Source organism: Orcinus orca, chromosome 8, assembly GCF_937001465.1.
Source record: "Orcinus orca chromosome 8, mOrcOrc1.1, whole genome shotgun sequence".
NCBI classification, from domain to species: domain Eukaryota; kingdom Metazoa; phylum Chordata; class Mammalia; order Artiodactyla; family Delphinidae; genus Orcinus; species Orcinus orca.
In genome coordinates this window covers 95,533,252-95,555,547 of record NC_064566.1, presented here as the reverse complement: position 1 = coordinate 95,555,547, position 22,296 = coordinate 95,533,252, and the positions used below count along the sequence as shown (strand labels likewise).

Sequence of the window (22,296 nt, the reverse complement as noted above, 5' to 3'; positions counted from 1 at the left end):
TGTGCTGTGAATTTTTAAAAATATGTTTATTTCTTGAATATAAATAATGCATGTTTATAATGGAAAATTTGGAAGGTAAAAGTTTGAATAACAAAATTGCCTATAATACTACCACCAAAACATCATTAACATTTTAGACTTAGATTTTTAGACTTTTTAGACATTTTAGACATTTTAGACTTACATTTAGATTCATGTATGTAATTTTTCTTCATGAGAACAAAACTGGTTTTATTTTTCCCCTGACATCATTTGGATCCCTATATTCCAGCTATTTTTAGGTAATAATCCATTTTTAAGGTAACAACCTCATTTTACAAATAAGAAATCAGCAGTTCATAGAGGTTCAGAGGTCCAAGGAATCAGAGGTATTAGGTGACTCAGCTAGGTTTGAACTTAATTCTGACCCAATAACCCTTTTGCGTTATTACCCTGATACAAGAATGTGTTGCTAGAGCTTCATTACTCGTAGCACAGTTAATTTGGGTTGTTCATCAGTTATAATGGAGCCATGTTTTACCAAAGGAAAATCACTGTAATCATTAATTATTATTAACAACGGCCTCAGTCTTTTTTTTTTTTTTGGTTGCACCAGGTCTTAGTTGAGGCAGGTGGGCTACTTAGTTGTGCAAACTCTTAGTTGTGGCATGCACGTGGGATCTAGTTCCCTGACCAGGGATTGAACCTGAGTCCCCTATATTGGGAGCGTGGAGTCTTATCCACTGTGCCACCAGGGAAGTCCCTAGTCATTAATCAGTCACGTGTCTAAGCAGTTGAATAAAAAAATGACCATGAAGTTTATGTTTTTCTCTAAAGGTTGAACAATTCAGACAAGTTTTGAACCTGCAAGTCTCTTTTTGTTTCCCAATAGACTTTTTTTAAGGGCAGTTTTAGTTTCACAGCAAAATTGAGCAGAAAGCACACAGTTCCTGTATACCCTCCGGCTCCATACATACTCAGCCAACCCCAGTATCAACATCCCACACCAGAGGGACGTTTGTTATGATCTGTGAACCTACACATCATTATCACCCAAAGTTTACATTGGGGTTTACCCTTGGCATTGTGCATTCTTTGGGTTCCGACACATGGATAATGAAACGTATCCGTTAACACGTCATACAGAGTACTTTCACTGCTCTAAAAATCCTCTGTGGCCTGCAAATCCATCCCTCCCTCCCCGTTAACTCCTGGCAACCACAGATCTTTTTACTGTCTCCATAGTTGTGCCCTTTCCAGAATGTCATGTAGTTGGAGTCATACAGTATGTAGTCTTTCCAGGTTGGTTTCTTTCGCTTAGTAACATGCATTTAAGGTTCCTCGATGTCTTTTCATGGCTTGATAGCGCATTTATTTTTATTTATCTTTATTTTTGGCTGCGTTGGGTCTTCGTTGCTGCCCACAGGCTTTCTCTAGTTGCGGCGAGCGGGGTCTGCTCTTCGTGGCAGTGCGCAGGCTTCTCATTGCGGTGGCTTCCCTTGTTGCAGAGCACGGGCTCTAGGTGCGTGGGTTTCAGTAGTTGTGGCACGCGGGCTCAGTAGTTGTGGCTCACGGTCTCTAGAGCACAGTCCCAGTAGTTGTGGTGCATGGGCTTAGTTGCTCCACGGCATGTGGGATCCTCCCGGACCAGGGTTCGAACCTGTGTCCCCTGCATTGGCAGGCGGATTCTTAACCATTGCGCCACCAGGGAAGTCCCATGGGAGGAGGGAGGGGTTTTGATGCCGAAAGCTCAGCTTCTCTGTACACTGGTGCCAAATCAAATCTTGGAGACAAGACTTTTGGGTGAAGTAGAAAAGGATAGCTTTATTACTTCGCCAGGCAAAGGGGGATACGGCGGGCTCCTGCCTCGAAAAACTATGTGTCCCAACCCAGGAGGATTTGATGAGGAGTTTTATGACAATAGTTCCCAAGGGTGGGGGTGCTGACAAGATTAGGGTGCAGGGTCTCAGAGTCTCAGGTGCTTGGTCTCCTAGTCTTGATGAGCTTCTCTGGTCCCTTTAATCTTGTCTCAGGTGGTTTCTTGGCTGCTCCTCTCTTGATTAGTAACTGTTTGAAGCTGCCCTTTGGAACTCAGGGAAGGTCATGGAGGCTGGAGTCTTGCCTACAAGAAACGGGGGACAAAAAGGCCTCCGTGCCCGGGAGCCCCACAAGGCCCCGCTTGGTTTCAGTTTCTAGTATCTAATGGACAGGTGTCAAGGATGCTGCTAAACATCCTACAATGGACAGGACAACCCCCACTACGAAGAATTCCCAGCCCCAAATGTCAATAGTGCTGATGTTGAGAAGCCCTGATTTAAATTCCCAGATATTATCTTCCTTCAATTCTTTGCTAATGTGTGTGGGAAGCAGCATCGTTCATTGATTAAGAATATGGGTTTTAGGGCTTCCCTGGTGGCGCAGTGGTTGAGAGTCCGCCTGCCGCTGCAGGCGACACGGGTTCGTGCCCCAGTCCGGGAAGATCCCACATGCCGCGGAGCGGCTGGGCCCGTGAGCCATGGCCGCTGAGCCTGCGCGTCCGGAGCCTGTGCTCCGCAACGGGAGAGGCCACAACAGGGAGAGTCCCGCGTACTGCAAAAAAAAAAAAAAAAAAAAGAATATGGGTTTTAGGAACTGGGCTGCTGGCTGTTCCTGAAACAAATCTTTTGGCTTTGATCTTTCTTACCTTTTTAAAGGAAGATGAGGGACTTCTCTGGTGGTTCAGTGGGTAAGACGCTGCGCTTCCAGTGCTTCCACTGCAGGGGGCGCGGGTTCGATCCCTGGTCAGGGAAACTAAGATCCCACATGCCCCATGGCCAAAACTAAAAAAAAATTAAAGGAATATAAGACCCAAGCTTGGATGATTTCTCAAACCAACACAGTATTAGTACTTCAATTTTGCCAACCTGATAGATAAAAAGTGGCATCAGGGTTTCCCTGGTGGCACAGTCATTACGACGAATCCGCTGCCAATGCAGGCGACACAGGTTTGCGCCCTGGTCCGGGAAGATCCCACATAACGCGGAGGAACTAAGCCTGTGCGCCACAACTACTGAGCCTGTGCTCTAGAGCCCACAAGCCACAATTACTGAAGCCCGCGCGCCTAGAGCCTGTGCTCCACAACAAGAGAAGCCACTGCAATGAGAAGCCTGCGCACCGTAACCAAGAGTAGCCCCTGCTCGTCACAACTAGAGAAAGCCCGCGCACAGCAACAAAGATCCAACACAGCCAAAAAAAAGAAAAGAAAAGTGGCATCAATTTATTTCATGATTGAGGTTGAGCATCTTATTTAAGAGCTCTTTATAGAAAGGGTAGACAGCAGAAGCAAGAACTACAATCCTGCATCCTGTGGAACAAAAACCACATTCACAGAAAGATAGACAAGATAAAAAGGCAGAGGGCTATGTACCAGATGAAGGAACAAGATAAAACCCAAGAAAAACAACTAAATGAAGTGGAGATAGGCAACGTTCCAGAAAAAGAATTCAAAATAATGATAGTGGGGCTTCCCTGGTGGCACAGTGGTTGAGAGTCCGCCTGCCGATGCAGGGGACATGGGTTCGTGCCCCGGTCCGGGAAGATCCCACTTGCCGCAGAGCGGCTGGGCCCGTGAGCCACGGCCGCTGAGCCTGCGCGTCCGGAGCCTGTGCTCTGCAACGGGAGAGGCCACAACAGTGAGAGGCCCACGTAACGCAAAAAAAAAAAAAAAAAAATGACACTAGTAAACCTACTACTACATGTCAATGTAAATAATATATTCTTATGAAAAATAATTATATTTTAAGAATTGTGAGAACAGTAGGATTGTTTTACATTTTTGTGACTCTCTTTGGTGTCTGACTTAAAAGAAGATCACTGTATCCTCATAACTGCTTCTGCATTCAAGCTGCTGCCTATGTTGTTTTGGTTGAAGTATATGAAGAACCTCCAGCTTCACACGGATATGAGGTTGGCAAGGGAGAAATAGTTTAATAATAGCCTTTTCAGATATTTGTGAATATTCTTTTTTGGTACTACACAAAATTAGCAGGTGGTAGTTTCTTAAAGATTAGTTGCAATGTGGAATCCGAAACCAAGTCAATGAACTTTTCATATCCTGTCAAGTTAAAACCTACTGGTCTATCTTGCACTTTGAATGGATCTTTTAACCATGCGTGGTTTTTTTTTAACATCATGCATTAGTAATTTGGAAAATGTTGGTTCACTGAATTACACAGATCTTCCAAATGTTAATGCATTTCATTACACTATACCAAAAAATATTTGGTAATAACACCACTGATCTCATTAGAAACATGTTAAGATAGTGGGAAGCTGTCAAGTTTAAACTTTGTTATTGTCAGCAAACACTATCAGTTGTTTTCCTTGAAGTGACAGGGTGACTTTGGTCATTTTGGAGACAATGTCTGACAAATACCCAAGTCTGGATAACCATAGCTCATCTCTCTCTGGGTTGTTCTTTTAAGTAAAAAATGTGTTCCATGAAAGAAGAGGCTAGTTCTGCTCACAATTCAGACTGCAAAGATGCATTTCCTTGGACAACCATGGTACTCGCATAAGCAGCAGGAGTGCTTTAGGCATACTTCACATTTCATCACACCAAATATTAAAAAGATGTGGGGCTTCCCTGGTGGTGCAGTGGTTGGGAGTCCGCCTGCTGATGCAGGGGACACGGCTTCGTGCCCCGGTCCAGGAAGATCCCACATGCCGCGGAGCGGCTGGGCCCGTGAGCCATGGCCGCTGAGCCTGCGCGTCCGGAGCCTGTGCTCTGCAACAGGAGAGGCCACAACAGTAAGAGGCCCGGGTACCGAAAAAAAAAAAAAGAAGCAAAAATGTGTACTCAAGAGTTCAAAGTTAATAAAATTAATGAGTTTTCCTGCTTCATCAAGGATAGTCTTAAGTGAAAGTGGCTTTTTCTCTCTTTTCTTTTTTTTTAACTTTGTGTGGTGGTGAAGAAAACAATGATTACTAATATGGTCTGATGTCACTGCCTGATTCATGCCAAGGGGCCAGCAGCTTAATTTTCCATTATTTTTACACCATCAGTGCAGATATTAATATGCTTTAAAAAAAGGCAGATTACATCTCAGTATTATTATGAAGATAGTTTTGACCTCCCTGTCCCTCCCAAAAGATCTTGCAGGGTCCAAAGATTACACTTTGAGAACCACTGCCTTAAGTCTACCCAGAGTTTGAGCTGATTTGATTGGACTGTCGTGTTTTTTGTTTTTGGCTGGGTCGGGTGGCTTGCAGGATCTCAGTTCCCCCAACCAGGGACTGAACCCGGGCCATGGCAGTGAAAGCCAGGAATCCTAACCACTACGCCACCAGTGCCCAGTTGGACTGTCGTCTTTGTGAAGGTTGTGGTATTTCATGTTGACCCTTATTCCCGGAGTGCAATCCATCAGGTGCCCTAAATTAATGCCTGGGCTGGTTTTCATGCTGCCTTCTCCTTGATGGCCTTGAACTTCATATTTTGTCCCCCAAATCCTAGACTTCTGAAAGCAGTGCTGAGCTTCCCTTCTTTCTTTTGGATTGCAAATGCCTTCGTGATGCAAACAGCACCAAATGTTGTGTTCACTTCTTTGGGCTTCTCTTCACTATGGGATCTTGACCTCTGTGGCAGATTGATTGCAAGAAATGACTGTAGTTCTTCATCTACAACTTTTGCAATGGATTTTGCAACTCCTTTTGTGAAGAGGTAGAGTCTATTTCTCCATCCCTTGAATTTTGGGTGGTCTTAAGCCTGCTTTGGCCAATAGAAGATGACAGAAACAATATTGCGCCATTTCTGGAACTAGGCCTCAAGAGGCTGGCATGCTTCGGTTCTGCCTCAGACCCCTGCTATGAGAATTGCCATGCTACTCTGCTGGAATATGCAAGACCACACGGAGTAGAGAGAGACTGTCTCACCTAAATCCATCCTAGATCAACCAGACACCAGCCATGCTACCTCCTGACTGCAGACACGTCAGCAGCCTGGCTTGGATCAGCAGAACTGTCCAGCTGACCCATGGACTTGTGAGCCACAATAAAATGCTTGTTATGGTTTTAGGCAACTAAGTTTTGGGGTGATTTTAGATATTTTAGATAATTTTAGATAATAGCTAACTGCAAAAGCTAATTGATAACTTGCTGCTTCGGTAGCTCTTGGACACCTTCAAACACCAATTTTATATTCTGACCAGCTTTTCCATTTGTTATTGGTGGGAGGGTTGGTCTGCAACAAGCTAGTCTGATGTTAGTCAAAGCAAAACATCCTTGATGACTTATTGCTTTTCCTCATATTTTCATGAGTCTCCTTTATATTTTTGAGAATATTTAATATGTTGATTTTAGCTTCTTGGCCCACAAATCTGCCTTGTCTGTTATAGGCTGTTCAATTTGCTTTATTTATTTATTTTTTAATTAATTTATTTATTTTTGGCTGCGTTGGGTCTTCATTGCTGTGCGTGGGCTTTCTCTAGTTGTGTTCTCTAGTTGTGGCCAGTGGGAGCTACTCTTTGTTGCGGTGCGTGGGCTTCTCATTGCAGTGGCTTTTCTTGTTATGGAGCACGGGCTCTAGGTGTGCAGGTTTCAGTAGCTGTGGCACACGGGCTCAGTAGTTGCGGCTCATGGTCTCTAGAGCGCAGGCTCAGTGCACAGGCTTAGTTGCTCTGCAGCATGTGGGATCTTCCTGGACCAGGGCTCGAACCTGTGTCCCCTGCATTGGCAGGCGGATTCTTAAACACTGCACCACCAGGGAAGCCCTGTTTTATTTATTCTTACAATGATTTCTTTCCTAGACTTTTCCCCCTGGGGCACATATTCCCCTACATATTCCCTTAGGGATATTTGCCACTTTGGTGGATGGAGTTATAAACAGGGGCAAACATTCAGAGCATGAGCCCCTCCAGGTGAAGCAGACTTGCATTTGGAGGAGATGGAGGAGGGTATGAGATGTACAGCAGAGATGTTGAAATCATCCAGGGTAGTACAACTGCCTTTTGGGGAGCTCCCTTCCTCACTTAGAACCATTTTGCTGTTCAGGTTTTGAGGTAGGTAGTGGAGTAAATGCTAGGATGCAGCTAGTCTGCCTGTACCTGTGTTGAAAGCTGACACCCCAACCTATTGATATCCAGTTGGCTGTTGTTTTCTGCCCTTGAGTAGTAGCAGAGGCACACAATGGACTGGCCCAGGTAATGTTGGGAGAGTGAGTAGCAGACCTAAAATCTCTGCCCTACTTTATCTCCTATCCAGAGTTCATGGGCCCTGTAGCTCTGGGCTGCCTTCTACCACCCTCCACCCCTACTCCAAACACACACAGGACCTTATCATCCATTTTCCAGGAATGCCTCCATGTTTTCATGTTAATTTGACGGTTCCACCACCTGCCCTCCTATTTCTTTCTTTATTTATTTTTGGCTGTGTTGGGTCTTCGTTGCTGCACATGGGCTTTCTCTAGTTGCAGCGAGCGGGGGCTACTCTTTGTTGCGGTGCGCGGGCTTCTCATTGCAGTGGCTTCCCTCATTGTGGAGCACGGGCTCTAGGCATGCAGGCTTCAGTAGTTGCGGCACACGGGCTCAGTAATTGTGGCTTGCAGGCTCTAGAGTGCAGGCTCAGTAGTTGTGGCGCATGGGCTTAGTTGCTCCACAGCATGTGGGATCTTCCCAGACCAGGGCTTGAACTCGTGTCCCCTGCATTGGCAGGCAGATTCTTTTTTTTTTTTTAATTTATTTATCTATTTTTATTTTTGGCTGTGTTGGGTCTTCGTTGCTGCGCCCGGGCTTTCTCTAGTTGTGGCGAGAGGGGGCTACTCTTCATTGCGGTGTGCGGACTTCTCCTTGCAGTGGCTTCTCCTGTTGTGGAGCACAGGCTCTAGGCACTCAAGCTTCAGTAGTTGTGGCACACGCACTCAGTAGTTGTGGCTCGCAGGCTCTAGAGCGCAGGCTCAGTAGTTGTGGTGCACAGGATTAGTTGCTCCGCGGTATGTAGGATATTCCTGGACCAGGGCTTGAACCTGTGTCCCCTGCATTGGCAGGTGGATTCTTAACCACTGCGCCACCAGGGAAGTCCCAGATATATCTTTATTATTATTATTATTTATTTTGGGGGGCTGCATTGGGTCTTAGTTGAGGCATGAGGGATATTTCATTGAGGCGCGTGGGCTCTTCGTTGTGGTACATGGGCTTCTCTCTAGTTGTGGTGTGCAGGTTTTCTCTTTTTTAGTTGTGGCATGCAGGCTCCAGGGCCCGTGGGCTCTGTAGTTTGTGGCACACAGGCTCTCTAGTTGAGGCGCATATGCTCAGTAGTTGTGGTGCACTGGGCTTATTTGCCCCGTGGCATGTGGGATCTTAGTTCCCCGACCAGGGATCCAACCTGCATCCCCTGCATTGGAAGGTGGATTCTTTACCACTGGACCACCAGGGAAGTCACTATTATTATTTTTTAATTAATTTATTATTTATTTGGTTGCGCTGGGTCTTAGTTTTGGCATGCGGGCTCCTTAGTTGTGGCATGTGAACCCTTAGTTTCGGCATGCATGTAGGATCTAGTTCCCTGACCAGGGATCGGACCCGGGCCCCCTGCATTGGGAGCGCAGAGTCTTAACCACTGTGCCACCAAGGAAGTCCCTCTTCAGTTGTTTTTAAGATTCGAAAACACTGCCTCATCCAGAGACTAATCTAGTGGTTTTATTTTCTTCAATGGCACTCTTTAATCTATCTGGGGTTTATTCTTTGTGGGGTATGCAATAGAAATCTAAACGGATTTTTTTCTAAATAGCTAAACAATTATCTTACACCATTAATTAATTACCCCCCCCCCAGTTGATTTGGGATGTCTTCCTTATCATGGCTTAAATTATACATGTGAAGGTCTGCTTCTAGTACTTCTTGCTCCTTTTAAATGCCTGGCTATGCTCTAAACCACATAATTACCATAATCTTACAATTGTTAATATTTGGCAGTAGAAATTCTCTTCTTTACTCTTTTTTTTTTTTTAATTCGTCAAGTTTCTTACTCTGATGTTACTTATTCTCCCAGATGATCCTTAAAACAATTTTGCCCAATTTCCAAGAAATCCTATTGGGATTTTGATTGGAATTGCTTTAAAAACCCCAAATGAAAGGAATTCCCTGGCAGTGCAGTGGTTAGAACTCTACGCTTTCACTGCCTGGGTTCAATCCCTGGTTGGGGAACTAAGATCCCGCAAGCAGCGTGGCTGAAAAACAAAAAACTCCAGATGAATTTGGAAAGGATTGATGTTTTTACAGTATCAAAATCATAGTTTCTTTTTCAGGCATGTAGTATAATTTGCATTTATTCACGTTAGGTTTTATTATCCTGTAGCAAAGCCTGGTTACTTTTGGGGGATGTCATCGTCTTATTTCCTTTCCTTACTTTTCTTGGGAAATAAAGAGTGAGAAGACTAGCGTTTACGTCTCTACAATGTCTTGACCATAAGATGCTTTACAATGTTTTCTCATTTAATTCCCACAGTGATGCTGAGGTGGGTTAGATCGTCTATGTTTTATATGAGGGAACTGAAATGGGAGAAGGCACGGAAATAACTTAGCATGACCCCTGGCTGAAAGGAGGTTGAGGATTGTAGTAGCTACGTTGGTGCTGCAGGCATTGAAGGCCTGTTAAACTCTATTTCTGGGCCATTTTCAGAGCTCTTGGCAGGTGTCTCTGTCCTCACATGTGGCTGAGCAAACCTTGCCCAGACTTTCTAGCTCTGGCTGACCTCTGAGACCCACTCCCTTCCCCTCCGAGCCAACTAGCTGCATCAGCAGTGGCCCAGGCAAGATTCTGTGCCTACCTCTGCCTCTGAATCCCCATGGTTCTCGCTCTGGTAGGAACTTTTAGCACTTCCCATTGGAATTATGACTCTGTCCAGTTTCTACACCTTCCATCTATTGCTCCTCAATAGCAAGCTAATTCTTACCAAACAGTTCTTTGAGTGTTTCATGCCCCTCAGCCCAAAATCCTTAACTCTATAAGACATGTTTATGCTATAATAGAAAAAAAATCAAGGTATAAAAGTATTTAGATGGTGTGAATAATTGTTCATCTAGCAATTTACTGAGTATTACCGTAGTGTTTTGTACCAAACACTTAGCTGGGTACAGTGGTAAAGGGGCCATAGTCCATCCTCAGGGATGGGTTATTTAAGTGTTGAGGACCCAATAGAAAAACACTTTTAAAAAAACTCACAGGGGGCTTCCCTGGTGGCGCAGTGGTTGAGAGTCCGCCTGCCGATGCAGGGGACACGGGTTCGTGCCCCGGTCCGGGAAGATCCCACATGCCGCGGAGCGGCTGGGCCCGTGAGCCATGGCCGCTGGGCCTGCGCATCCGGAGCCTGTGCTCCGCAACGGAACAGTGAAAGGCCCGCGTACCGCAAAAAAAAAAAAAAAAAATCTAGAAACAATAAATGCTGGAGAGGGTGTGGAAAAAAGGGAACACTCTTGCACTGCTGGTGGGAATGTGAATTGATACAGCCACTATGGAGAACAGTATGGAGGTTCCTTAAAAAACTACAAATAGAACTACCATATGACCCAGCAATTCCACTACTGGGCATATACCCTGAGAAAACCATAATTAAAAAAGAGTCATGTACCAAAATGTTCATTGCAGCTCTATTTACAATAGCCCGGAGATGGAAACAACCTAAGTGTCCATCATCGGATGAATGGATAAAGAAGATGTGGCACATATATACAATGGAATATTACTCAGCCATAAAAAGAAATGAAATTGAGCTATTTGTAATGAGGTGGATAGACCTAGAGTCTGCCATACAGAGTGAAGTAAGTCAGAAAGAGAAAGACAAATACCATATGCTAACACATATATATGGAATTTAAGAAAAAAAAATGTCATGAAGAACCTAGGGGTAAGACAGGAATAAAGATACAGACCTAATAGAGAATGGACTTGAGGATATGGGGAGGGGGAAGGGTAAGCTGTGACAAAGCGAGAGAGAGGCATGGACATATATACACTACCAAACGTAAGGTAGATAGCTAGTGGGAAGCAGCCGCATAGCACCGGGAGATCAGCTGGGTGCTTTGTGACCGCCTGGAGGGGTGGGATAGGGAGGGTGGGAGGGAGGGAGACGCAAGAGGGAAGAGATATGGGAACATATGTATATGTATAACTGATTCACTTTGTTATAAAACAGAAACTAACACACCATTGTAAAGCAATTATACTCCAATAAAGATGCAAAAAAAAAAAGAATCTGCCTGTCAATTCAGGGGACACAGGTTCGATCCCTGGTCCGGGAAGATCCCACATGCCGCAGAGCAACTAAGCCTATGCACCACAACTACTGAGCCTGCTCTCTAGAGCCTGCGAGCCACAACTACTGAGCCCGTGTGCCACAGCTACTGAAGCCCGCGTGCCTAGAGCCCGTGCTTTGCAACAAGAGAAGCCACCGCAATGAGAAGCCCACACACCGCAACGAAGAGTAGCCCCCGCTCGCCACAACTAGAGAAAGCCCGCGCACAGCAACAAAGACCCAACGCAGCCAAAAATAAATAAATAAATAAATAAATAAAAAGAAGAATACCAACTCATAAATACAGAAGGAATGATAGAGTGAAAAAATCTCCACTTTGCAACCACCATATTAATAAATGACTCAGGAAAGAATCATCAATAGCTGATAAAACCACTGGGTGAAAGATTGTTGAAACAGGAGGATATATCTGTAGTATCAAAGTATGGTCCCACTATAGATTAGTAATTATAAAGAGGAAAAGTTTCCTCTAGTACAGAAATCAGGTGGACACCATTTTAACTAAATGATCAAATTTATCACATGCTTCCTGATGTGGTACACTGAGAAAGACACATTGTCATCTATACAGTACTTCTGCCAAAATTATTTAATATGATCCTTATTGCAAACATAGTCAGACAAATCCATATGAGGGACATTCTGCAGAACAACTGACCTGGATTTTTGAAAAATATTAAAATCATGAAAGATTTCTCTTTCTTTCTCTTTCTTTCTTTCTTTCTTTCTTTCTTTCTTTCTTTCTTTCTTCCCTTTCTTTCTTTCCTTCTTTCTTTCTTTTCTCCCTTCCTTCCTTTCTTTCCTTCCTTTAATGGGAAACTGATTTCTCTTTATTTAGGCCTTAGGAAGATAATTAAATTTGGTCACATATTACTTTTTTAAAAATCTAGTTTCAGGAGTTCCCTGGTGGTCTAGTGGTTAGGATTCTGGGCTTTCACTGCCATGGCCTAGGTTCAATCCCTGTTCCAGGAACTGAGATTCCACAAGCTGAGTGGCATGGCCAAAAAAAATGAAAAAAAATCTAGTTTTACACAGATAGGACCAAAGTATCAGAGAAATAATTTCTTCTGTAAAAACTGGCCAAACTTTATAAAAAAATCTAACATACAATGTAATTCAAATTATATAAAGACTGCTTGGGATCATAACAGTCTGAATGTATGACAGTTGCAATTCCATTCTAATAGGTGTGAAAAATATTTGCTCTCCTGTGGCTTTGGTCCAAAAGAGGTGAGCTGAATCTGCAAGAATAAAGTAAGTACCTGTGGACGAAGAATGTCGTATTCGTAAACAAAAGATGTTACAGCCATCAAGCCCTCAGCTTCATGCAGCCACCACCAACTGTGCATTCTGAGGGGATTCAAAGGAGAAAAATAGGATACTGGCCCAAAGAATTCATGTGCATACGAAAGGAATGATTTCAATGAGCCCAGACTCTTGCATCTTCCAATACATAGAAAAGTCCTATATTCATTAACTTGAGATGTCTTGTTTTTCTTTAATTAACAGTAATCGTTTGATGTTCTGACAACCTGGGTTTTGCCCATATATCCTGGCTCCTCCCTTACCTCTTGAGAGCAGTCCCTCAGAGCTATCTGAGAAGGCTGTCTTCCGGGCTTAAGTCCTCAGCAAGTCTACTGAATAAAACGTAATTCTCAACTTTTGTGTTGTGCATTTTTTTTCAGTCGACATACCTAGTCTTTCGCCAACATTAGTTTAGATTGCTATTGGTAGCAGAAATGTCCATGATGACTAGTTCTACTATAACAAAGTAAAATAAAAGAATTTTTTCTTTTGGCCACGCCGCGCGGCTTGTGGGATTCCCCGACCAGGGATAGAACCCGGGCCACAGGAGTGAAAGCACAGAGTCCTAACCACTGGACTGCCAGGGAATTTCCAATTAAAGAATAGTTATCATGAACACATCACAGTATCAGATAACTTTTTATAACAGAAAAGTATGAAGGAACAAAAAAAGATTAAGCAGCTACCACAAACAAAAAAATAGTGTCTCCCCCATAACTCTATTTGAAGGGGCAGAAAGTGCGATTAGAGGTTTATTGATGCTAATATGAAAAGAAATTCAGTATTGTATTTATTTCTTATTTTATACAACTCTTACTCTTTATAACAATGTTTATAGTCACACCCATAAAAGTATGACCCATGGCATCCGAAAGCAAACACTCTGTAATTATTTAAAAGGGCCTTAAAGAAAAGTATAATACTGGATTTCCCTGGTGGCGCAGTGGTTAAGAATCCGCCTGCCAAGGCAAGGAACAGGGGTTCGAGCTCTGGTCCGGGAAGATCCCACATGCCGTGGAGCAACTAAGCCCGTGCGCCACAACTACTGAGTCTGTGCTCTAGAGCCCGAGAGCCACAACTACAGAAGCCTGCGCACCTAGAGCTTGTGCTCCGCCAACAAGAGAAGCCACTGCAATAAGAAGCCCGTGCACCACAGCGAAGAGTAGCCCCCGCTCACCGCAACCAGAGAAAGCCCGCGTGCAGCAAGGAAGACCCAACACAGCCAAAAATAAAATAAATAAAATAAAAACAAATACAATTTATTAAAAAAAATTCAACTGAGAAAATTCTAAAAATCTTTTTGGCTTTATTCAACAATTTATGAATCAGGACACGTCCAATCTAGCAGCTAGAAAGGCGCTCTGAGGAGCTGTACAAAATGAAAGCCTTTTATAGATAGCAGGGAACAGGAACAAGGAATTAAACTAGGCAAAAAGCAGATTGGCTATTACCAGGTTACTTCGCTTTAGGGAATAGCAGGGGGGTCTAGAGGTAGATGACATAACTAGATAACTAGTGCTGAGCAGGCGATTCCTTTTTTATTTTCTTTTTTTGGCGGCACCACATGGCATGTGGGATCCTAGTCCCCCAACCAGGATCGAACCCAGGCCCCCTGCCTTGGAAGCACGGAGTCTTATCCACTGGACCGCCAGGGAAGTCCCAGGTGATTCCTGATTGACTTATTTAAGATTCCACTTCTGGGAGAGCCACAACTGTAATTAAGTCTCCCTTTGGTGATGTGCGGCTTAGCATAAGCAACATCATTTTGGACCTGTTGTGTTTTTAACATCACTCTAAAAGAGCTTTACTCTCAACTTTGAGGCACTTATTTCAGCAACTCTCTGATGGACTCTGTGAAAGCAATTATCTAAATTTTCTGAACTTGTATCTGAATCTTCTATTGAATCCTCACAACCACCCTATGAGGTTGGTAAGAAACTGGGGGCTCATAGAGATTATTAATTACCCAGGGTCATGCTGTCAGAAGCAGTGCGTCCGGGATTCGAATTTAAGTTTTACTCAGGGCCCATACTTTAAACACTCTGGCTATTTTGTTTTAACTCTGTCCGCAATAGTCTGACCACAGATAAATGTACAAATCGTGCTTACTGAGGACTGTATTAATTTCTTACAGAAAATACTGTGTTCTCTTACAAGATGTTTCCCAGACCGTGAACAACTCGGGAACAGTTAACTGATAGTTGGAGGAACTCACTGATTTGGTTTGTCGAATGCCATCAGTTAAGAAGGGAACGTACGACTCCAGCCCCTAAGGGGCGCTGTCTTCGCCCAACGACCAGCGAGACCCGCAGTCTTACATGAAAACGTTTGTGGGTGGCCTCGGCTCTCGGGACTGGAAGACGCAGGCGGAGTCCCCGCCCCACTCTGGGCGCACGCGCATGCGCCCGCCGGGCCCCGCCCCATGCCACTCCAGCTCCCACCTCAGTTCAGGTAGGGGGCAGTGTGCGGGGGAGGGGCGTCGCCTGGGGGCGGGGCTGGAGCGGGAGTCTCAACTGTTGCGGCTCCTTTGTTGGAGGCCCAACTTCCAATCCAACCGGGAGCAGTTTCTGAGGCTGCCGGTTCTGGGGTGGAGGCAATTGCTGGGTCCGGGAGCAGCACGCTCCCTCTCCTTTATGTCGCACGAGTCCAGGGGTCTCCCCTGCACTTGGGCCCCCGTCCATTCGCAGCCGGAGTCGGGTGTCCTGGGTAGCTTGAGGACACGGGGCTGGGCAGGGGCCGAGAGCCCGCCGCCTCGCTCCCTCCTCCCCCTTCTTGCTGCTTGGCCCCACCCCGCCTGGCCGAGCCACTCGGCGCCGGAAGCGAGGGGCCTCCGGGGCCTACGTGTGGCACCCTGCTCCGCTTGCGCCCACGCCTTCTGTTCCAATTGCTTTCCCAACCGAGCGGCAAAGCCGGGGGCGTGTTGCCGGGGCCCTGGGAAGCGGGGCGCATGAGCACTGTGCCTGGAGTCCGTCGCTGCGCCTTCCCGCCCACGGGGCGTCCGGTCACGGTCCCTGAAGCCCCAGCCTGCCAGACCGGAACCCATACTGACGTGAAGGGTAAAGGCGACCAGAGGCATCTGAGTGGCACAACCAGGACCCCTGCCCCTAATGGGGCTTTCGGTGTGCAACCGAAAGTGGATCCTGAGCAGGGAACTTCCTTCCCCCGCCCCTTGCTTACAGTTCTGCAACTGTCAATAAACAGTTACACCCTACGGTATGCTAAGCATCAGGAGTTACAGGGCTTGAGGTCAGCTCTGGAAGACTTGAAAGTGAGGTTGTTGGGGGTAGGTGTCTGATTGAGTGTGTGTGCGTGTGCGTGTGTAGAAACTAACCCAGAACCTAGTGCAGTGCCTCTCAACCAGTAAGCCCTAATAAACCTTCGCGGAATGAATGAGAAGGTAGGTGGATGAGGGAGCCGGGCTAGAGAGGGCAGCTCTACTCATCCCAACCCTGCCTCCCCTGAGCACAAGCCGACAAAAATAATTAGGTGAAGCCTTTAATCACAGCTGGTTTCACGGGCAGGAGGACAGGGAAGAGCCGGGAAAGACAGCAATCCTGGGGACACACGGTGCTGGCCTGGCTCATGGACACTGCCTCCCTCTCGGACGCCCTCCAGGCCCCCACAGCTTGGGCGTCAGTAATCTCCTGTTTTCTTGTCTCCCTCAGGACACCGGGTTCCCTAGGAGCCGCCCCAGGCTTAATGATTGTCCAGAAGGTGCCTATAAAGGGAGCCTGGGAGGCTGGGTGGAGGAGGGAGCAGAAAAAGCCCAACTCAGCAGATCTGAGCACTTGAGAGCCTCAATCAGGAGCCGTGGTCAGAGGCTCTGTGTCCCGGCCAGTAGGGCCTGCTCTTTCCCACCATGGCGGCCCGAGGCTACGGCTATTACCGCACTGTGATCTTCTCGGCCATGTTTGGAGGCTACAGCCTGTACTACTTCAACCGCAAGACCTTCTCTTTTGTCATGCCGTCGCTGGTGGAGGAGGTCCCTCTGGACAAGGATGACTTGGGTGAGCCCTGGCAGGGCAGGGAGGGGTGGGCCCAGGAACACAGGACCAGCAGGACAAGTTGGGTGTTTGTGCAGTGTGGTGGGTACAGGCATGTAGTGTGTGTGTGGAGTGTCTGCACAGCAGATGCCAGGGGACAGTGCATGTGCCGGATGAGGCGGCTCTGAGATCCATGTCTGTGGGCACAGGTAAAGGACTGTGGGTATGGTCTAAGCATGTCTGAGGGCTGCTTATCTGGTGTGTGTGTGTGTGTGTGTGTGTGCACGCCCGCCTGTGACTAACATGTGTCCCCAGAGGCACTGTGTGTTAGAGGGATTCTGAGCACGGTTTCTGCATCTGTGTGGGTGCAGGCTAAGACCACAGGGTGAGTGCTGGCCACTGACATTGTGAGCACTGGGAACTGGGGAGTTGGTGCAATGACTCCATGTGGCCTAGCAGGCTACCCTTCGGGAGGAATAAGGTCCCTGACTCCAATTCTAAGCCTTTTGCCCCATGTTCTGAGGTGGGGCAACAGAACTGCCAGAGACCCTGGGTTGGCATCCACGGTGAGGGAGAAATCAGGCATATGAGAATCCCATGGAGGAGGGCTGTCCTGCCCCCTGACAGCTGTTGCTGGAACTCTCCAAGAGGCTGAAAAGTCATGGGTCAGCCTGGGGCTAGTGCTGATGGAGAGGCGGGAGGAGTAGCCTGGCCCCATGAATGAATGTCACGATTCCAACACAGGCCCCTCCTATTCCTCTCGGAAGGAACCAGTCTCACCCTGCCGGGCACCTCTACACACCTGACCCCATGCCTTCCTCCCCCCTCCTATGCCTCTGCCCTGGCCCCTAACCCCCCAGGTGTCCTGCTCCCTGCTCCCCTCCCCTGCAGGGCTCATCACCAGCAGCCAGTCGGCAGCCTACGCCATCAGCAAGTTTGTGAGCGGGGTGCTGTCTGACCAGATGAGTGCTCGTTGGCTCTTTTCTTCCGGGCTTCTCCTGGTTGGCCTGGTCAACGTAGTCTTTTCCTGGAGCTCCGCAGTACCCGTCTTTGCTGCTCTCTGGTTCCTCAATGGCCTGGCACAGGGGCTGGGCTGGCCCCCATGTGGCAAGGTCCTGCGGAAGGTGAGTGTCTGCTTCCAAGGAGTTGGTTCAGATTGGCAGAGAGGACACCTAAAGAGCATGTGGGCACACTGGCACCTCCACCCCCAACCAGAGCAGGTTCCTCAGGCGTCCCAGTCCAGCTCCTGTTGCTTGTCAAGATATTTTAGGAGGCTGAACGTGGTGGGATCAGGTGGCAGATGAGGGAATTGGCCGTGCCAAGTAGAAGAGCCCTCTCCCTCATCCCTGTAATGTGAGCTTCTGGGTCTGCCCCACCTGACCCTCACCTTCGATATGGACTGTAGGCTGAGCAACTACTCTGTCCCCCTCTGCCCCACAGTGGTTTGAGCCATCTCAATTCGGCACTTGGTGGGCCGTCCTATCAACAAGCATGAACCTGGCTGGAGGGCTGGGCCCCATCCTGGCAACCATCCTCGCCCAGAGCTATAGCTGGCGCAGCACGCTGGCCCTGTCTGGGGCACTGTGTGTGGTTGTCTCCTTCCTCTGTCTCCTGCTCATCCACAATGAACCTGCTGATGTTGGACTCCGCAACCTGGACCCCACCCCCTCCAAGGGCAAGAAGGGTGAGTACGCACTAAAGCCGACCCCTAGGGAACCTTCATTCATCATTCACCTGGCAGACTTTCATTGAGGACTGCCTGTATGCCTGGCCCTGTACTAGCTAATGGATGTCGGGATGGTGATGGAGAGTGGGTGAGGAGTAAATAAAACTCCATCCTGAGAGGCAGTTAAGTACCAGACAAGTGGCAGAGCCAACAGATGCTATGACTCATGTTATAGCCTAGTCCTTCCTTACAAGAGAGCCAGAGTTCCCTGTGTGGACAGCATCCTAAGCTTAAGTGGCTTGGGTGCTTTCCTCCATCCCTGCTGGTCCTCAGGTTCTCTTTCATTCGTTGAGACTTGCAGTGGAGAAGAGAGGGCAGAACAGTGGGTGAGGGGGACCTTCCTGCTGATCCTTGGCTATGTGGACGGACTCTGCCCCTATGGCTAGTTAATGTGTGGTGGGGGCAGGGCAGCCTGAGCAGAGTCCTGAAGCCTGGCCTCCTCCCACCCCCAGGCTCCCTGAAGGAGGAGAGTACCTTACAGCAGCTGCTGCTGACCCCCTACCTGTGGGTGCTCTCCACTGGCTACCTTGTGGTGTTTGGAGTAAAGACGTGCTGTACTGACTGGGGCCAGTTCTTCCTTATCCAGGAGAGAGGACAGTCAGCCCTCGTGGGTGAGACGAGTGTTGGGATGCGGCAGGCCTAGGGAGCAGGAGCCAATGCATGGGATGGGAAATTCAGACCCGCTTCCCTTTATCCTTTCTTCTTTCCCTGAGGCCGGGCAGTACTCAGGCAGCTGTGGCCAGTCACCCTTGGGGACCTTGTACCTCTCTGGGTTGAAGTCAGTCTGGGACAACCCCAAGGTGTAACACCTTTCCACCCTTCCTTTCCCTCTTCCCACCACAACTCCCCACTGCAGGCAGCTCCTACATGAGTGCCCTGGAGGTTGGGGGCCTTGTAGGCAGCATCGCAGCTGGCTACCTGTCAGACCGGGCCATGGCCAAGGTGAGTGGGCAGAAGGCACAGGAAGGAGGAGGGTCCCTTTAAATCTTCCCAGCATGACTGGGACAGGCACCAGAGAGGTAGGAGCCCTGGGGCACAGGCAGCTTGGCATATGCTGGTTTAGGTTGGGTGAGGTGGGAATGATTCCAGGCTACTCTTCTTTGCTGGGGATGTGGAGATGAGGCTCTTGGGGGAAAGGGTTTTAACTGATGTCAAGGAAAGCCAGAGTTTCTCTCCACCTAGCTTCTCCACAGCCCCAGGGAAACTGGGGCTGGGGAAGGACTGGATGCAGCCTGCCACCACGTGTCCCCTAGCCTGCCCCAAGTGGAGGAAGGGATGTTGTGGAGTTTGGCCTCAGAACATAATAAGCAGGTCCCAGGACCTCCCAGAGCTGCCTTGGGCCAAGAACTGCAATGGGATTGCCAAAGACCTGTCAGCAGAGGTCTGCCTTGTCAGCGTCCAGGGGTGAGGGTTCTCTGCTGCTCCTGGGGCCTGATGTTGCCTGACTGTGTCCACAGGCGCGGCTGTCCATGTACGGGAGCCCCCGCCATGGCTTGCTGCTGTTCATGATGGCTGGCATGACAGCGTCCATGTACCTCTTCCGGGTAACTGTGACCAGTGACTCCCCCAAGGTAAATAAACAGGGACTGGCCCACGTCAGGGACAAGGATGAGAAAGCAAGGGCCACTGACTCTGTCTCCCTCTCCCTGGTCTTTCTCTGCTTCTGATTGCCCTTTTCAGTTGTCTGTACCTCCATTCCCCTCCTCTGTACTCTGATGCCCCTCCTTGACTCTGGGCCTGGTTTCTTCTCCTCCCTATGCTCCTCTAGGATGTTGCTTTCTGGACTCCGGCTCTTCACCCTCTCGCTGAGCTCACAGGCTTTACAGAGCATGAGGTGCCCTATCTTTATCTCTGGTTTTCCTCTTGTTGTGTCTCACCTTTGTCCTACCGCCTCTGCCTTGCCCTTAGCCAATCCAGCTTGCACAAATCCTGAGGAGACAGCATCTCACTTGGAGGGATGGCTCCTGAACCTCCCTCCCCTACCTGCACAGGCCCCTGTGTTGGCTGAATGTGGCCCTCACTCCTCTAGCTCTGCAGTCAGCTGTGCTGGGAAGTGGTGTGTGTGGGAGTCACTTACTGTCTGCTTTTACTACAATTATTTGTTCCTGGGGCCAAGCATTCCTCTATCCAGTGGCAGGGGTAGGTAGGCAGGAGGCCTTCTCAGACTTTAAATGCTACCCTGCACTGCCCTTGCAGCTCTGGATCCTGGTGTTGGGAGCTGTGTTTGGTTTCTCCTCTTATGGTCCCATTGCCTTGTTCGGAGTTATAGCCAATGAGAGTGCCCCTCCCAACTTGTGTGGCACCTCCCATGCCATTGTGGGACTCATGGCCAATGGTAAGTGATACCCCCACTGATGCCTCGCACACAAGCCAGCTAGGGGCTGGAACAAGCCCCACTGGCTCTATCCTCACAGTGACTCAGGCTCTTCCCCTCCTCCCTGACAGTGGGCGGCTTTCTGGCTGGGTTGCCCTTCAGCACCATTGCGAAGCATTACAGCTGGAGCACAGCGTTCTGGGTGGCTGAAGTGATCTGTGCAGCCAGCACAGGTGCCTTCTTCCTTCTACGAAACATCCGCACCAAGATGGGCCGAGTGCCCAAAAAGGCTGAGTGAAGACAGTGCAGGCTCTGGAGCATCCTGTCCCACTTGTGGCCTCTCCCCTCCATTGGGGTGGGGGAAGGGAGGGAGGGGACTATCTGACTAGCACCTTTGACTTTCCCTTTCTGCTCCTTTTCCCTCACCCAAGTGGCGCTGGAAGTTATCAGTGGCTAATGAGGCCCCAGCTTCCCATCTGATCTCTATTTAAAAGACAACCTTTGTTCTTGGACTCCGTTAGCTCCTATTTCCTGGCTTCAAAGAGGAAACCCCTGCACTCAGGGAGTCTCTTGTATCCTTCTCCCTCTCTTGGGCCCTGCCCTGTCCCCATCCCACCCCATCCTCACCTGAGGTGAGGCTCCTCCTGCAGCAGCAGGGCAGCAATGGCCCAGGACTTCTGCCCTGAGGCCTCTCAGCAGGGGGCAACTGCTCCTGCCAATACCTTGGACTCCAGGGGAAGAGGGTCACTCTCACCAATACCCAGGGTACAGTAGGGGGGTATGGATGGGAGAGTAGAAAGACTTGTTATAGAAAATTAAAACTAGATTTGATACTAAACCCTGTCAGTGAGTCATTCTTTCAAAAAGGGTAGTACAGGGACTTCCCTGGTGGCGCAGTGGTTAAGACTCCGTGCTCCCAATGCAGGGGGCCCAGGTTCGATCCCTGGCCAAGGAACTAGATCCCACATGCATGCTGCAACTAGGAGTTTGCATGCCACAACTAAGGAGCCCACCTGCTGCAACTAAGACCTGGTGCAACCAAATAGAGAAATAAATAAATAAATATTTTTTAAAAAATAGAGTACTTCTCAAAAAAAAAAAGTGGAGGTAATACAAGCCAGAGATAGATTTTTTGGGGAAATACTCCCTTAATACCTGCTTTTTCCAACCCAGAAGAGAGACACTTCATTCCCCTGGAAGGGAAAGCTAAAGTGTAGATGGGCTCCTTTAAGCTCATGTCTCTACCACCTTCAACTTCATACTGCATAATTCAATGAACATTTTGAAGATGAAACTACTGGGTGCCAGGCAGGTTAAGTAATTTGATGGAGGGAGATAACAGTGTAGTCAGAAAGCCTGGGTTCAAACTCAGTCTGCTGGTAACTAGCTTTGAGATTTTGAGGCAGAGAGTTTGTACATTGCTTGCTGAAGCTCATCCGTAATAGAAACAGAATGTACCCCCTGAGGTAAGGGAGAGGATTAAGTGAGATAAAGCAGTAAAACGTGGCTGTAAGCACTTGATAAATATTCCATCATCATTTTCATTATCATCATCACCACCATACCCACCACCTAGGAAGTCAGTAGCGATTCTGGAACTAGGACCAAGGCTCCTGATTCAAAGTCCCATGTTCATTCATTCACTTAATGAACATATATTTGTTTTGTTTTCTACTGAACATAGTATCTCATTTTCCCAGAATTC

General features: G+C 48.0%; 1 protein-coding gene and 1 long non-coding RNA gene across 7 annotated transcripts; one reads left to right on the top strand and one right to left on the bottom strand.

Moving 5' to 3' along the window:
* Positions 1-5: 5 nt before the first annotated feature.
* LOC125965289 (uncharacterized) lies at positions 6-14,909 on the bottom strand. Its single transcript, XR_007479010.1, has 3 exons — positions 14,784-14,909; positions 12,526-12,613; positions 6-2,798 (listed from the first exon to the last, which is right to left on the bottom strand). It is a non-coding gene; the product is annotated as an uncharacterized LOC125965289 (long non-coding RNA).
* Positions 14,889-21,426, top strand: SLC37A4 (solute carrier family 37 member 4). Of its 6 annotated transcripts, none has more exons than XM_049714287.1 (10): positions 14,889-15,019; positions 16,234-16,575; positions 17,443-17,675; positions 17,992-18,235; positions 18,730-18,888; positions 19,134-19,219; positions 19,735-19,848; positions 20,046-20,111; positions 20,474-20,612; positions 20,723-21,426. In XM_049714287.1, exons 2-10 carry the CDS (start codon positions 16,428-16,430, stop codon positions 20,887-20,889), a joined length of 1,356 nt encoding a protein of 451 aa, XP_049570244.1. In that variant the 5' UTR covers positions 14,889-15,019; positions 16,234-16,427; the 3' UTR covers positions 20,890-21,426. The 6 variants fall into 6 exon arrangements, with proteins under 6 accessions (XP_049570244.1, XP_033290334.1, XP_049570247.1 ...); XM_033434446.2 differs by lacking the exon at positions 14,889-15,019 and adding an exon at positions 15,150-15,624; XM_033434443.2 differs by lacking the exon at positions 20,046-20,111.
* Positions 21,427-22,296: the final 870 nt, after the last annotated feature.